Consider the following 17,295-nt stretch of genomic DNA (forward strand, 5'->3'; position numbering starts at 1 on the left):
TAATAATAATAATAATAATAATAATAATAATAATAATAATAATAATAATAATAATAATAATAATAATAATAATAATAATAATAATAACTCTCACACTCTAAGAAAAGAACACTTAGATAATATTTCTAACTTGAACAACTGTTTGCCTCTTTGAACTCTAAGACTACTGTATTCTGTTTTTCGATGATTATCTTCTTCAACCTTGAGTATCTATTTATAATTAAAATTTGGGTTTCAGTTTAGTCATTGTTTAATTCTGGATTGTATTTTGTTCAGATTGTGTTTGTAAATTTTTCAAATTGATTATGTTCCTTTTTTGTTTAGATTGATATTGTAAATTCTTTATATTGATTATGTTTGTATTTTTTTCAGATTGTAAATTCTTTAGATTGATTATGTTCATATTTTATTGTAGATAAATCTTGATCAAATCTTCTTCAAATTTTATAAATCTTGATCATATCATTTTTCATATTCTTTGAAGTCAGATATATTATTCTCATAAAATACTTTTGTTATCATAAAAACTCTAATTATAAAATGAACTTGGTTCCAACAATTAGGAGGAGAGGGCTATCAACGAGATGTAAGCTCCATAATTGATGTGATATGATGCGTTGTGGAATTAAGAGGAAATGGTTATCATTTAGATGGAGTCACCCTTAAGAGAGATGTCATCCTTAGGAGGAAAAGGCTATCAATGAGATGAAGTCACCTCTTGGTTCTAAAAAATTTATGTTTTTACTTGTTTGATTTTCCATGATTTTTAAGGTTGTTCATTCTGATTTCACTTCTTTATGAATTGGATTTTAAATATTTCTACTTGGACGGCTAAATTATAAGTTTAATGATTTTATCATGTGTATATTTTATTTGAGAATTATCTATATTTCAAGTAGTATTGTTTAACATAATTTTCATAAAATTGTAAAACAAGTATTTATGTCTTTTTGTATTTCTCTTTTAGTTCGTGGTAGTTGTTATCTCTTCACTAAGTCTTTGTGACTTACCTCTCCATGTTGTTTATTTTTTTTCTTCAAATTCACAGACAGTTGAGTAGCAAGCTGTTAGTAGATTCAAGTCTCAATCATTTTTTTTTGTAGGCCTATTTCGTCGATGGCTCTTCTGTTAAGTATATGTTGAGTCGTGGTGTCCTTTGCATATATTTTGAGTCTAGAAAGTCTTTTGAGAGTGTATTAAATATTTAGATTTTCCCTTTGAAATATTGACTAAGTTAAAAGTTTGAAATAGGATTTTTAAAATTGGAAATGTTAAAGTTACTGAGGATACTTTGTCAAAATCTCGAGAAATATTATATATTTTTGCAATGGTTATTTATAACATTGAAAATCGTTTAATTATTAAGTTAGTTAGTAGGCTTATCAGACTAGGAGTATAGTTTGAGTGTGGGTCATGGTGTTCAGTTTTCGGTTCGTGACAGCAAATGTTTTGCTTTATTTGTTGGATTTGATTATGAAAAAGCTTCATGATTTATGTACTTTGTACAAGTGCATCGGTCATCATAGCTCAAAGTGTAGAAACAATATTGATGTTCATGAAAGAAGTAAGTTTCATGATCACATAAGGCATAATAGATCTAAACCTAAACAACATAATGATATTCATAAAGAAAATTTTAATGTTGAACACACTCCAAATGGTAGTGATGCAAATAAGGAAGATCACAATCAAAGAAACAAACAACATCATGATAATAACGAGGACCCCGTGCAAGTGGCTACAGATTCGGATGGCCACTTAGAACATGGGGAAGATTATGTAGAAAACTATGAAGATGTTAATTCCACTCACGACCATCAAGATTTCAATAATGAACAACAACATATAAGGCACACGATGCAATTTCCAACCAAAAGCATCACATGCTAGAAAAAACACAATAACATGTCTTATTTGGTTGTCAATGTAACTCAAGTTGACGAAGAAACTTTTGTTGGTGAAAACACTGTTGTTTTCAATTATGACAATAGTAACATCATGAATATGGTTCAACGAGACTTGTAACATATCAATACTAATTGGGTTGATCTTGTTGAAGTTGAAATTAGACAAGTTGATGATGTAAATGAATTTGATGTGGTGTTGCTCGTGCTTTAAGAAAGAAGCAAACAAAAGAAGAAGCAAGATGCTAAGGTTAACCTCAATATCAGCTCAAGGGTAGGCCAAAAAGGTCATGACTGATGAAATGTCTTTACTAGAGTGTTTGAGGCTTGGCCAACCTCTCTACTAGGTTGGCTCTTAAAAGCTTATGTTCTCTTCACAAACGTGATTTTGTTTTTATTTTTGAACTTTTGATAAACATTGATGATTTGCCTAAGAGATATTCGAATAAGCTAAATCTTATATTAATTTCTACTAATTAAAGACATGACATGCTTCCAAGTTTATGGTGTGCTAACCATTCGTTTTCTACTTTTGTATATAACTCTACTCAACACGCTTTTAAGTTAAACATTGACAATACAAATTTTTCTTTTTCTTTCGTTTATGCATTTACTAGTTATATAAGTATAAGAGACCTTTTGAGTAATCTTTATCATGAAAAAATGTTTATTCAATCTCTGTTGGTGTTGTATAGGTGATTTCAACACTATCATTGGAGCTCATGAATATCATGTAAGTGGCCAACCGGCTAGAATTGCCATTGATGATCTTCAAGATTGGACTAATGCTCATGACCTTATTGATATCCCTACTCATGGTGCTAAATTTACTTGGACTAATTGTAGGAGGGGGGATCATACTGAAAAAATATTGGATAGATTATTGGTCCTCAAATTCTTGTTGCACCTTTACCCAAAATTCATTCAGACCATTAACCGTTATTTCTTGATTTCCAGTTAAATAATGTCAGGGGTGCTTCTTGTTTCAAATTTATGAAGATGTGGACTTCCCATCATGGGATAATAAATATTGCCTACTTTTAGAGAATTACAAAGATTAGATATGTGACAAATAGGATATCATATTTAAGAAATGGTAATGACTTGATTACTGATATTGTGGCCATTGAAAATTATGTTGTAAGTTACTTTAAATATATTTTTAATACTAATAATAATTGTATTGACAATGGACTTATTGATATTTTTATTCCTAACTTTCTTAATGTCTCTATTAATGACATGCCTACTAATTTACCTAGCCTTAATGATGTTAGAGATGTTTTTTCTGTGAACTCAAATGGAGCTCGTGATCCAAATGGCTATGGAGCTTTTTAATTAAAAAAGTATTGGGATATTGTAGGTCAAAATGTCTTTAACGCGGTGATGCAATTTTTCAAAACAAGTTGGTTGATGCCTAACATTATATCCACCAATTTTTCAAAGTCATCACCAAGGTTCTTGTTGATAGACTCGAAAATGTCATGCCTAACATTATATCCACCAACCAGTGAAGAAAAATTGCTAACTATATATGCCTTACTTCTGAAGTTATTAATATGTTGCACAATAAAGATTTTAGAGGTAATCTTGCAATTAAGATTGATATACATAAAGCTTTTGATACTATTGATTGGAATTTCTTGCAAAAAGTTATGCATTCTTTTGATTTTGATTCTAAGTTTTGTCATTAGATAAACATTATTCTGCACTCTACAAAACTTTCAATTAATGTGAATAGTAAAGTTGCAGGTTGTTTTTCTTGTAAAAATGATGTTAGGTAGGGTGATCTTTTCTCCCCTCTCTTTTTTTGTATTGTTGAAGTGATCCTTAGTCGAAGTATTTCTATGTTGGTTAATGATGGCTTACTTTCTCTTGTGGTGGGCCTAAGGGGAACTGTAGTTCCTTTTCATGTTCTTTATGCTGATGATGTGATGATTTTTTGTAGAGAGAATTTATTTAATTTGAAAGCTCATAAAAGCCTCTTTTCGGATTATGGGGAAGTTTTTTGCCAAATTAACAATAATTTTGAATCCACGATTTATGTTGGTTTTATAAAACCTCGAAGAAAAGCTAAAATTGTTGATTTATTAGGTTTTCATTTTAGGGAGATTCCTTTTACCTATCTTGGCACTCCTATTTTGAAGGGCAAGTATAAGACTATTCATTTTATGCCTATTGCTGATAGAATTAAAATCTAAATTAGCTACTTGGAAGAATTTTTTATTGTCCATTGCAGGTAGAGTGCAGATTGCGAGAAGTAATATTCATGGTATGATGATATATTGTTTTCTTGTATACTTTTGGCATGTATCGTTAATTAACAATATCAAGAAATGGATAAGAAACGTTATTTGGTCTGGTGACATAATCAAAGAAAACATTCAATTGTGGCTTACATAGTTTTCACTCCTATCAAAGAGGGAGACCTTGGTATTAAATTCTTGAGGGATCTTAATGAGACATATATCCTCAGGTTGTGTTGGAATTTGAATACTTCTAATTGTTAATGGTCTTCCCTCCTCAAATTTAGAGTTATGAGATTGAATGGTCTCATATCTTATCATATAGACTATTCGATTTGGTTTGGCATCAAGCATTAGGTTAACATCACCAAAGAAAACTGTTAGTGGATGCTTGGGTAAGGGGATAAGATTAATTTTTGGAAAGATTGTTGGCTTAGCTTCCCTATGGTTGAGAGTCTTCACATCCCTAAGGACAAGCATCACTTTTTTTAAGCCATTGTGAAGGACTTCATCAAAAATAACAATTGGTATATTCCTTATTCCATTCATTTGAATTATCCTGATATTGTTGATGCTCTGCATGATACTCCAATCCTTATGTTCATGACAAAAGATAAGCTAGTTTAGAAGCACACCAATAATGGAATGCTTGGTTTTCAAGATGCTTATATCTTTCAAATGGCATACCTTAATGAGGTTTATTTGGCTAAGCTGGTTTGGAGCCCTTTTATTCAGCCATCCAAATCTCTTTTTGTTTGGCGCATTTTCCACTATAAAAGTTCCCACATATGAGAATTTGTGTGCTAGAGGTTGCAACATTGTCTCTTAATGTAACTTGTGTGACAAAGCAATGGAAACTAGTCACCATCTTTTTTTGGATCTTGACTTTACGAAAAATCTTTGGACTTGGCTCACCTTAACTATTAACTTTACAATTGACACTTCATATATCAATAATGCGTTGGACATCAGTAGAAGACTTTGGTCACCTCAATGTGAGATTGTTACTATCATTGTTATTGCCAACTTAACTAATGTGATTTGGTTTTGTAGAAACAAAAAGAGGTTTGGTAACAAGTTGATTTGTTGGAAATCTCATATTGTGAGTTTCAATACTTCTTTGGCCAGAAATCACTCAATTGGTGCCTTTTTTCCTCCATGCATGAATTTATCATCCTTAAAGTTTTTTCTGTTGTGATTCATGCTCCATAGATTAAAAAGGTTATTTGGCATCGTCCTATCATTTCTTGAATCAAATGCAATATCAATTACACAATAAAGGTTGTCTTGGATCAACTGCTTGTGGGGGCTTATTTAGAGATAGTAATGTTGTTGCGGTAGGTTGTTTTGTTCAAACTTAAACATCTCCACTACTTTTTATGCGGAACTCGTTGGGGCTATGCATACAATTAGATAACTTTTAGGCTTAATTGTAGTTTTGGTCCTCCTATTTGAGCTGAATCGTGAAAGTAGTCCCTCCATTTTATTTCTCTCCAGTTTTGGTCCTCCAAACAGAATTTTGGTCCAAAACTGGATGCAGTTTCATTATTTTAAGTCACACCACACCATTTATAATCATAGATTTCAGATACAATTGTTGCACCACGAGATCTTGAGACATTGTGTGACTTAAATAAATGCAAAAAAAAAAAATTAAAACTTCATCAAGTTTTGGACTAAAATTCTGTTTGGGGACCAAAATTGGGGAGAAATAAAATAGGGGGACTACTTTTGCGATTCAGCTAAAATAGGGGGACCAAAACTGCAATTAAGCCTAACTTTTAAAAAATGTCAACTATCTATTTGGTTGGAAATAGATTCTAAATTAGTAATTTTGCTTTTAAAAACCACGACAGTGTTCCTTAGAAGTTAAGAAATCAATGGTTGAAATGTGTTGAGATGACAAAAAATATGCGCTTTATTATTTCTCATATCTTCATAGAAGGCAATGGTTGTGCAGACACGATTGCTTCCTTAGGCCTTCAGCATAATAACTTTATTTGGTGGGATAATTTTCCTTTTTATCTTTCTGAATCTTATAATCGTAATAGATTAAGGCTTTGTGATTATCGCTTTTGCTAATGCTTTTCAAGGGCTTAAATTTAGTTTGCTCTGCAATATTTTTTTCCTTCACTAAGGTTTTTATCCTTTGGATTTTCCTAGTAAGATTTTTAATGAGGTAGATGTTGTTTTTTCCTTTAACCGTTTACGTTGGATTTTGATCTAGTTCCCCAATTTGTTTGTAACTTTTCATTTTTTTTATTGAAAATATTTTTAGGATGCTGCCAATAATAAATAATTAACTTGATATGTCAACATAGTTTATGATGTCTTGATATTCACATTATGCTTTTGTACTCTTTTTATTTGACTAAACAAAAAATTATATGGGCTCACAATCACTTTGTTAAATATATAGCAAAAAGTTCCTATATATTTTAAATCAATATTTATATCGATATTAAATTAAAATATTAATCACTCGATATTTAACCACAAATTAACTAACAAAATTAGTAAAGAAACATAATTTTCACATTTGTTTACCTGTGCATCGCAACCGTTCAAGCACTAGTATTCTTAATAGAAATAAAATTAACACCAATTAGTTGGTAAAGAGCTCACCTAATCAGAGAGCTGCTGTTCAAAATAAATAAATAAAAAGATAATAAAACTTGCCAGTTTAATTGAACATCGAGTGTAAATAAAAAATGAGTGCATTGAAGTACAACAACAATATAATGAGTCACTTTCTATTTTGAATAAATCACTCATAAATGAACTCAAATAGGTAACTAACCTCTATTTAAGTAATATAACCAACTATTTTGTGTGTGTTTCTTTAGTGGTTGATTTTTTTACGTGCTTTAACTCATCATGCCTATTATCATGTACAACAATTTTGTAGCTTTTTCCTTATCATTCAAGAGTTAATTTACGTATAATTTGGTTGACATGTATTTGGTCAATTAGGAAAAATTGCAATAATCTTATTTGTGGTTGAAAGTAGTTATCATTGGATCATTTTATTGATAGAATCAAAATTCAATTTTAGTGCTGGTTAAAAATTAAATCCAAAAAGTTTTGTTGAATCAATGGGGACGAATCCCCTTAATTGTCTAGGTTGATCTAATGCTCCTTAACTGTTACTTGGACTTCTTTAGTTGACTTTTGTAGAGATATTTTGTGCTAACATATGTGAACTCTCAAGTGTTGAGAATGTAATATGGGTTTTGTGGCTATTTTTAGCCTATCTTGTACTAGAGTTAATATTTATTTTATTTTTAGTTTTTTTATATCAAAAGTCATATATTAATATTAATTTATGCATATGCAAAGACAAAAAAAAAATACGCATATGTACAGACCGTGTTAAACAATTTAGAAGTCTTATTCTAATATTAAAAATTAAATTTATAATAAAAAGAAACAATAAAAATTATTATAAAAAAAACTAAAATTATACATTATGTCACTGGAGCATTGCAAGACATCTGACAATTTATAAATGTTGATAATATATAATTAATATTTTGAGGTCTTTAAAATTTTGGGGTCATGTGCAGTGACTCAACTTGCACGAACTATGGGTTGGCCCAATATATATAAACAAAATGCTTCGGTGTTACATGACAATACAATATAAAAATAACAACATATTTTCTTGCTTGTTCCACTCTCATTGTCATTCTTCAATTTCAAAATCTCTTAAGCTTTTGTCTCTAAAATAGGAAAATAAGTAAGAGGTCAGCCAAGAACATAAACAAACGATCTTGATTGAGAATATGGATCAGTCTAGATAATACATATGGTCTAAATTAATTTAGCGCCTTTGAATACTATAGAAAAATCCAATTAACATGTCATTTAATGGAGAATAAAACTTTGGAAGGTAAAAATTGAAAATAAAAAGCAGTGCAATTCATATAGGGAATTACAAACTATTAGATGAATTAAACCAAACATCCAATTTCATGATTCTAGTACTATACGTGTACTAGAATGTTATGAAAAATTAAAACAGAAATGTATTAGTAGAAAAAGAATAGATGTTATGTACAAGTAGATCAAAATTGATATTCTGAGTTAGCACATATTTAGTAAAGCTTAATGATGCAGTAAGGCAAAGAAAATAAAAATGAAAAAAATAGAATGCAGGCAGAGGCAGGGGGTTGTTGGTAATTACAAAATATTGGGCGAGTGAGAGAATCATGATCACTCTCTCTCCCGTGCACACTGCAATACGTGCAATTCCACTATAATTTTCTCAGTAAATCAGGGACATGCTGGTAATTTCGAAATACATGATGACTCTCCCGTGTGCACTCTCCTCTGCAATCCGTTTGCACCTATATAACTGATTTTCGATCAACTATAATTTTCTCACTCATTTTCTCGATCGGGAATATTAAAACAGCTACCAATGAAAAATCAACAAAAACCATTCTCAACAGTATTATTCTAATTCCTTTTATTTTTCTTCTTCATCTTTTTGTTTCGTATCGTTAATTAGTTAATTTCTTCATTGTTGCAATGCAGCTAGCGTTGATTTCATTTGTACTTTAAACTACTTCAATTCAAGTTCATCTCAATCGTTGTTCTTCGTCAGAGTAAGTAAGTGGTGGAATTTAGTAATAACGGGATTCCGTTTTTAACTTCATTTTTTGCTTGCTTCTTCTGTACATTCAAATTCGGCATTGTTTGCTTGTTTCAGTATTTGAACAAATGCATTGTTTCTTTTAATTACTTTACTTGATATTTAATTTCATTACTTCATTAATTACAATTGGTATGAATGAATGTCAATTTTTGCTCTGCTTGTTTTATTCTGTATAAAGTAGGATCGATTAGTTAATGTAATTGTTTGCTGATTTATTTTTATTTCTTTGGTTAGTTACCATCATTGATGTTGTTGTGCACATTGTGAAGGATAGTGTTTGTGATTTCATTCATGTTACTCTCTCACTCATTTCATACTCATACTCATTGTTCCACAAAATATAAAGTTTATTTTAATCAAATAAATAATTAGGAAGAATATTTTAATCAAACAAGTACCGATAATATCATAGTTTAAAAAATCAAAGTGGTAAAAGGAAATAGGATAATATTATAACCAAAAATTAAACTTCAATGTGGTGAATAATATGATGAAGGGAGTTTTTTAATATTTGTGACATCTTAATTTGAGCAACAATATTAATTATTATTGTTATTATGATTTTGATGAAATTTAATTAATTATAATGGTCCATTCAAATAAAATTTAATTATAAGGGTTTTGTAGGAGAGTTCGTACATGAAGATGCATGAAGAGAACGACGTCCACGTCAGTAAAAGCAAAAATATCCCTTCTTTGGACAAACATTTCCTGCATTTTCCATCCACGTCTGATTCCAATAATACCATAGGTAATATCCTTTTAAATTGTTATTTTTTAGCGTTTTAGCATCCTCTTGTTTGCATCTCTAACATTTTTCATATTTTCTCACAAATGATTATTTTTTACCTTTATTTCATGTTAATAATTAATTGTATATTGTATATAACATAATCATAATTTAGCACTGGTGATTTTATTAATGTATATCAATTTACTCTTTCTTTAATTACCCCCACCCCCACATTATTCTTTCCACATTTCTAACTAAGTGTCACTTTTTTGTGATATGCTATCAACAATGTTGCAGGGTCACTTGAGGACTTGAAAGTTGGTCGATTTTATAAAATTGATCATTCTAACCTTCCGTGGAATTGCCCAGTCAAAATACAATATGTTAGCATTGTTATGGTAATACATATATTATGAAATACAATATCTTAATATCTGAAAATGTAGAATAACCTCACTTTTGGTCTCTTAGTCAATCAAAAATTCAAATTATTTATGAAATCATTAAAATAATTTTTGAACAACTGACATTTTAATGATTAACTAATTTAGATTTTTGATTGAATATCAGTTAACAAAGTGAGATCGTGTTACACCTTGAAGACTAAAATTGTGGTTTACTCAAAAAAATTTATCTTTGGTGTGTTTCATATACTGGGTGTGAATTCTGTAGGTCAGTGACAAAAGAGACCAACAAGTATATCTAAGGTATCCAAGCCTCCACTCTCTTCACACACACTTCAACGACCAAAGCTTTGGAATACCAGACGAGAAGAAAATCCCAACACTTGACGAGAAGCACGTAATGGGAGTCGAACTCGCCATCAAAATGCTTTGCAGGAGCATCACAGCTGAAGAATTTGCCCAAAAAAGAAACTCATGGAACTTCTGGGCCTCTACGACTATAGAAAACATTCAAAACCATAACAGTCCAGTTATCAGTGATTCTGCTACGAGTTTAGTTTCCAAGCAGGGCTCATGTTGGTCTCAGCTCAAGTTCAGTGGTACAATGCAGTGGGGCCAACGCAGGCAAGTTCGGTTCTTGGGCCGTCATGAAGAGAAAAAGGTTGAATCTTTACACGAACTTCCTAAGGAAAAAGGGGTTACTTTTGAAAAAACCAGAAAAGGGACTAATGAGAAGAAGAGAAAACAGGTTGAAGAAGAAATGGAGGCTATCAAGGTAGTGTCCTTTGAAGTATCGAGGTTGCCTCGTCAATGTAAGAAAAATCACCAAGGTGCGAGTAGTAGCAGCGGAGCTAAAACGTCTAAGAGAGCAGTAAAAGACACCGTGAAGCAGCAAGTTGTGGTTTGTGGCAAAAAGAAGCAAAAAATATCAATTGATAGATGGTGTGCTGAGAGGTAAGTGGTTATTACTTATTTGTATTAAAATATTAAGCTTTTTGTAGTATACAGTTCAGTTTTTCACTTTGTTAATCTAATAGGCGTTAGTTATTAATTTGTAGTTATATATTACCTTGTGCATTTGAAGGTATAAGTTGGCAGAGTTGAATATGTTGAAGGTTATGAAGGAAAAAGAAGCTGTGTATGGAAATCCAATATTGAGGCCAGACTTGAGATCAGAAGCACGAAAGTATATTGGTGACACAGGTTTACTAGATCATTTGCTGAAGCACATGGCTGGAAAAGTGGCACCAGAAGGAGATGAAAGATTCCGACGGCGACACAATGCAGAAGGAGCAATGGAATACTGGTTAGAGAGTGCTGATCTTGCTGATATTAGAAAGGAAATGGGTGTCCAAGACCCTTACTGGACTCCTCCCCCTGGATGGAAGCGTGGAGACAGCATTTCACAAAATCATGTTTCTAGTAAAGAACTTAGAGAGATAATGGAAGAAATAGTCAAATTGAAACAGTATGGCAAATTTCATCATTTATTTTTATTGTATATGTCTGATTTTATTGGTTATTCTATTGATTCAGAGTCATTGGATACTTTTCTTGATCTGCAAACAGAAATATGCAGGAGCTCGCATCAAAAAAAGAAGAGGAAACATTGGCCATTGTAACCACTCCTAATTCTGATTTGTCGAGTTTGAATTTTGAGGACTATGGCTCCCAGGTTTCTAAGCAGGTGAGGTGAAGCATAGTAGGTGCAACTTATTTTTAATGACTAACTTGAATAGTACATTTGGGACATATAGAAAACACACGGTTTTAATACTTCTTCTATCTGTTAAATTGCAGGAATTTTATGCGGAGCTGGTTTATAAAAAGGCTAAAATAGAAGAACAACTTAAAGAAATTTCTCTGGCTTTGGGTGGCATGGAGGTAACAAAAACTATTTGACTGAGATCTCATGGATTGGATGTCTTCGTTGTAAAATAATGAAGGCAATCGCTACCTTCATAAAAATAAAATAATGATGCTTATGATTGCTTTCTATTTTTGCCTCGTAATAAGTTAGTCCAGATTGTATCATAGACTTATAGACTATTAACAAAAGTATAAAGAATCCCATTATGATATCTTGTGTTATTTTTTATTTTATATTCCCATCTCTGCGAATAAATGTTCAACTTTTTTGCATGCAACTGATGAAAGGCACTTATGCAGGAGCAACTGGGAATGTTGAAACCAACAGTAGTAGAAGAGCAAATAATGTCAGAATCATTAACACCACTAGCATTATTGTCAGGACCAACAATATCATTGACAGAAAACATTGGAGAAGAGACAACAGAGGTGAAGAAAGGTAATAACGACAAAGAAACCAAATCAGCAAAGATAGACAGGTTGAAAAGTAGTTTTCAAATTTGCAAACCGAAAGGGACCTTTAAATGGCCAAATATGAGTTTGTCTCCCCATGTTGTAGCCAACCTTGATGAACACACTGTGGTCCCAACCCCAACCTCAGCTTCCTCTTTTACCACCTCAGTTCCCAAGCTTGTCTCCAAATCCCACACTCTGCCACTATTCATACCTAGCCCTTCTTTTCCAGTTAAGCCACTAGCAGAGAGGCGTCCTATGAGCACTGCTACGTTGGCAAATGTCACTGGACCCTTTTCCCCTCATCATTCTCCTCCATTGAAATCCCCAAAATCCACATTCACTACCACTAGCACTAACAATGCCTCTTCTATTAACCTCAATGAGTCTCCTCTAGCCCAAGGGTAATACTAGCAAAGTCCTTCTACATATATATACTTATATATATATATATTTGAAATATATATTTGAAAGAAACCACACCATTGAGACTCTTGTTAGTAGATTGAGCCAACTTACAATATATACAGTAAAATTAATGTGGTAATTTTGTTTGAAATATTGGTATTTCATGATTGAAGTTAGATATTACAATTATGTGCAATTGAAATTGCAATCGAACACTATTATTAAACAAGCCAAATACTGAAATATTTTGCATAATCTCAAGTTTATGTTATTATCTTATAGATGATTTGTTAGTTTCTAAAACTCATTTTTTGCTTCTGAAGTTTCTGTTTTCAGTATATCAATAGTGCCTATATAAGTTACCCTTTTTTGGGGACATTTGGAGAGCTAATTACTTGTGAAAAGTTAAAAGATTATCCAATTAAGGTATTCATCACTTTTATAGTAACAGTAATATGTAATGATTGGGATAAATTATGCTAGAACTTTTAAATAAAATATACATATATATATATTTGCTGCTGTCTTGGAAACAAGGGGCACACCATTTATTCCTTACACTTTCAGAAGAGCTTGATGTGCCCATCATATACTCATAAGATTATTTAAGTTCCTATGTTTCACAATTTGGCGAATTAAAGCTCCTCTCTCTCGGATGGTTTCTGAACTTCCCTAAGCTCAACTGAGTTTTCAAAGCAGTGAAAGAAACCAAAATGAGGGAATCTCTCATACCAAGTATCTTGCATTTCGTGAGTGTCCCAGTGTTCCCCGCTACTGCTCCGACCGTACTTGTGAACCCACCCAGAACCATTGTGTTGCTCACCCCAAGTCCGGTTCCAACGCTCTCCATACTTACCTTCCCACCAGGTCTCTCCCTGTTTGACGCCGTGGCCATTTAGATCGAAATTTTCATCCCATTTGTCTCCCCATTTCTCCCATCCACCGTCCCCTGAACGCTCAGCCCATTTGTCAGTGTATTTTGTGCTACCACCCTTCCCGTCATATGTTTCCCCCCACCTGGCAAAAGCACAGCACACAAAAAGATTAAAAATAAAGAACAAAAGAACAAGTTGTATCTCCTTATTGCTTAAGATATATTAAGGCACTCGCAGATTCTTCCACAAGCCATTTGCAAAATTTATCAAAATCTTGGGAAAGGTTTTGGAGGCTGGAGTAAAGGGTAGGCTTGGAATAATTTAGATGAAAAAGAGAAGCAAAGTGGAGTGGGCATGCTCAAAATGACATACAGAGCAGCTCAGTAAGAAACACTGAGCAGAATCGAATGCAAGCAAAGAATAGAGTTAGGTCATATTCCAGCCTTTTGCCTATGATAGACAAAAACAAAGCTTCAAAAATTAACACAAAAACATATAAAGCAATAGAATCTCATACTTTGGATAATACATATAAAATTTTGTAAATTACATGAGTTCATACCTTAGAGAGTAGATATTATGAATGAATATATATTCCCTTGATTACATATTAGTATAGTGCAGAATAGAATATATTTTGGTTTGATAGCATGAATAACACAAATTGAGTTCAAAATAATTCGGTCTATTTCACCATGATACATGCTTCTATCCAGTTGGTTTTAAAAAAATGCCATCGCAAATGGGCATTGGGCTGGACGAACTCTTTCAAGTCATTTTTTGCAATCAAAGGAATCTTAAACATACAACAGAAATAAAAGTTCATTAAACCATTAAGGACTAATGAAATATTATGAAAAGAGGATTATAGCTCAAATTCTAATGTATTTCAACGCTGTTGTTACCTTTCATGCCAGACATGAGCATGCCCAGCTTCAAGGGGTGTGTTTGGGTCAATACTGCACCACTTATCTGCCCATTTCTCTGCTTGACCAGAGGCATCGTAGTGTTCCCACCATTTTTCATGCCACTCATCACCATTACCATTTTTTCCCCACTTGTCCGCAGTTTTCTCAAAATGCATTAGCCCATTTTCCTGACAGTGAAAATCATGCTCAATATATGATTTTATTGTACTTGATTGCAAAGCGACTAACTTAAGTATGAAGTTAAGAATGATCATAGAAGAGCATAAAAAACAGGTGCATAGCAACACTAATTACTAGAATTAATATGATTTCAGTTAACTATATGACAAAATATAATAAGGAGTGTTGTCAAATAGTGGTAGTATAGCATATCGGAATTTGAACAAATATTTATTGTTCCATGATACGCTATATAGTTCAAAGTCTTGTCAAGTAGCCACTATTGTGGCACTATAGCTATGTAACATAGCAGAATTTGAACAAATTGCTATTTTTTGTGATTTGCGATTGACAACACTGATAATAAGGAATTTAAATGGAAATTAAAATATATCAATATTGCTAACCTGACGCATGGATTCTCTCCAGAATTCACGCCAAATATTTCCATACGCATCACGTCCAGATTTCTCCGAACCAAGTTCCTTATAGCCGAACTCATCAGAAGCCTCCCAGAATTTCTCTTGCCACTCTAAACCTTGGTCAGCGCTGACACCTCTTGTCATTGTCCATCTACACATCACACCATCAGGTCTTTGCTCAATTCCCGTTTCTTTCCACCATTTCGTTCCGTCAAGATTCACTCCAATAGGAGACGATATACTGTCCTTATCAAGTGCGCGAATTACTTCTGCCGCATGATCGGAAGATAACGCACTGCGTTTTAGTTCGTCCTCCAAGGAAGGAGACTCTACATTGGAAACCGAGGTTTCAACCTCCAATGATGACTGAAGTGGTGGAAGTGTAGGAAAATCTTTGCTTTGAGTGAGTAAACTCTCGAATGGAATCGAGAGAGATTGCGTCAACCTTTCCTTCTCAACAACAGGATTCGAGAAGGTTGGAGAAACAGAAGACTTGGTATCTAACTTCAACCCATTGGCATCGTCGGAAGGAACATCACTATCCAATGGGGGTGTCCAGGACCAAAAATCAGGACCTGGGATACCATCTTTCTGTGTTCCTGAATCCTGCACAAAAAGACTCCCATTCTGCGTTTCCGACTTCGGCACAAAAATACTCTCATTCTGTGATCCTGAATCTGATTCTATCAAATCATTGAAAATGAACAAAACAACAAATCAACAAACCACTAACATCTTCCATGTACACCATTCATTTAGATGGAAAAAACTAAGAGCCTAATTAGTTTAAGCAAATTTTTTTCCTTCAACATATCTTTTATTTTCCTTCCATTTTTACTAGAAAAAACCCTTTCTCTTGACATCAATTCATGTTTCCAAATATTTTATTTTCGAAAACAATTTTTGCATTATCATATTTTATTTTCAAAAATCTCCTTTTCTTGACTTCAATTCATGTTTTTAAAACAATTTATAATGACAATGTATGCCCCTTAATCAAAAAATTATTTTGCATTTTCATATTCTATTTTCACTTTTAAAGTGAAAATGAATTGTGCTTTTTTTTACTGAAACTAATCTGTGCTCTTTTTTACTGAAAATAATTAGTGCTTTTATATTCCATTTTTACTCTTAATTATAAAAATTTAAAATACATCTTTGATCGCCTAGTTTTTATAAAATGAAAAAACCAAAATAGCATTTTTTTTATAAATTAAAAAAAGAAATAACACATTGGATTTTTTATATGAAATAAAATTCACAAAGAAACTCGGCCATAGCATCAAACCATTAATCACAATCCATGCAATGTTCAATCAAGCAACAAAGTAAAAAAAAAAAAACCCTAGAAAAACAGAACAAATGTTCAAATTCGAAGTAAACAAAGAAATAAAGACAAAAGTTACCACGTTGTTGTTGTGGCGTGTCACCCTCAGAACGAACGGTATTACTATTAGCATCATGAAGAATGGCTCTAGCAGCAGCAATAGCAGCAGAAGCACGATCAATAACCTGTAACCTCTGAATCCTATCACGTTCCTCACTTGAAACTTCTAGAAGCTTCTGAAACTCTTCCGTTTTCTTCTCCAAATTCTCTTCAACGACATCGTTTTCATTCGAATAAGCGATTTTGTTGAAGAGTGAGGTGTTTCTTTCTCTTTCGATGGCTTTTTTCCACATGTCCAGGTAGGATGAGCTTGCTCGAACGTTTCGTTTTGTCCATCTTCTTGTTCTTGAGTTCCATGATTGTTGTTGTTGTTGTTTGTGATCGAGGAGGTGTACGGATTTATACGGTGCACCTGCGAGGAAAGTTTTGATCAGGTGTGTCGACATTTCATGGAGTTTGAAGTGTGTGTCTGTGAGAGTGAGAGAGAGAGTGAGGGACAGAGGAGTGAGAAGGGTGTGTGTGGTGAAGAACCGTTTTCTGGTTTGTAATTATTTATATGGCGATTTGGTTTTTTTATTTTTCCAATTTCTTATTTGTAAAATTACGCATCCATCCAACAATATTTTACTTTTATGTGAAGTTAGTTTACTGTGTAAAATTATTTTAAACATTAATATGGTAAAAGGACATAATGATATGATTTCATTATATTAGGAGTTTAATTATGCGCGGTCAATCAATCAATGTAAAATGATTTACATGCACGTCACAAACTTTAGAAGAAAATGTTAGGAATTAAGAATAGAAATTGTGTTTAAATTTGGAAATTCAATTTTTCAAATGTTT

The 17,295-nt window shown here is 32.6% G+C and overlaps 2 protein-coding genes across 3 annotated transcripts; one reads left to right on the forward strand and one right to left on the reverse strand.

Annotated features, from left to right (window-relative positions):
- The first annotated feature begins 8,402 nt into the window (after positions 1–8,402).
- On the forward strand, positions 8,403–12,897 carry LOC101514907 (protein DYAD-like). Its single transcript, XM_004497974.3, has 9 exons — positions 8,403–8,603; positions 8,690–8,760; positions 9,438–9,561; positions 9,841–9,941; positions 10,216–10,901; positions 11,032–11,415; positions 11,517–11,634; positions 11,748–11,831; positions 12,117–12,897. The coding sequence occupies exons 3-9, from the start codon at positions 9,450–9,452 to the stop codon at positions 12,675–12,677; spliced, it is 2,046 nt and encodes a 681-aa protein (XP_004498031.1). The 5' UTR covers positions 8,403–8,603; positions 8,690–8,760; positions 9,438–9,449; the 3' UTR covers positions 12,678–12,897.
- Positions 12,898–13,163: 266 nt separating this feature from the next.
- LOC101501809 (protein LIKE EARLY STARVATION, chloroplastic) lies at positions 13,164–16,987 on the reverse strand. 2 transcript variants are annotated; one of them, XM_027333833.2, is made up of 4 exons: positions 16,469–16,987; positions 15,048–15,739; positions 14,458–14,648; positions 13,164–13,694 (listed from the first exon to the last, which is right to left on the reverse strand). In XM_027333833.2, exons 1-4 carry the CDS (start codon positions 16,893–16,895, stop codon positions 13,313–13,315), a joined length of 1,692 nt encoding a protein of 563 aa, XP_027189634.1. In that variant the 5' UTR covers positions 16,896–16,987; the 3' UTR covers positions 13,164–13,312. The 2 variants fall into 2 exon arrangements, with proteins under 2 accessions (XP_027189634.1, XP_004497996.1); XM_004497939.4 differs by having other exon boundaries at positions 15,048–15,745; positions 16,469–16,986.
- Positions 16,988–17,295: the final 308 nt, after the last annotated feature.

This window comes from Cicer arietinum, chromosome 4 (assembly GCF_000331145.2).
Source record: "Cicer arietinum cultivar CDC Frontier isolate Library 1 chromosome 4, Cicar.CDCFrontier_v2.0, whole genome shotgun sequence".
NCBI lineage: Eukaryota > Viridiplantae > Streptophyta > Magnoliopsida > Fabales > Fabaceae > Cicer > Cicer arietinum.

What these genes read in the sequence shown, in the direction of transcription:
- LOC101501809 (XM_004497939.4), bottom strand. Translation starts at nt 16,895, where the DNA reads ATGTCGACACACCTGATCAAAACTTTCCTCGCAGGTGCACCGTATAAA. An exon ending in CACGCCACAACAACAACGTG is followed by an intron (nt 15,746 to 16,468) that starts GTAACTTTTGTC and finishes ATGATTTGATAG; the next exon opens with AATCAGATTCAGGATCACAG. An exon ending in GGAGAGAATCCATGCGTCAG is followed by an intron (nt 14,649 to 15,047) that starts GTTAGCAATATT and finishes TTTCACTGTCAG; the next exon opens with GAAAATGGGCTAATGCATTT.
- LOC101514907 (XM_004497974.3), top strand. Translation starts at nt 9,450, where the DNA reads ATGAAGATGCATGAAGAGAACGACGTCCACGTCAGTAAAAGCAAAAAT. An exon ending in GAAATAGTCAAATTGAAACA is followed by an intron (nt 11,416 to 11,516) that starts GTATGGCAAATT and finishes ATCTGCAAACAG; the next exon opens with AAATATGCAGGAGCTCGCAT. An exon ending in TGGCTTTGGGTGGCATGGAG is followed by an intron (nt 11,832 to 12,116) that starts GTAACAAAAACT and finishes GCACTTATGCAG; the next exon opens with GAGCAACTGGGAATGTTGAA.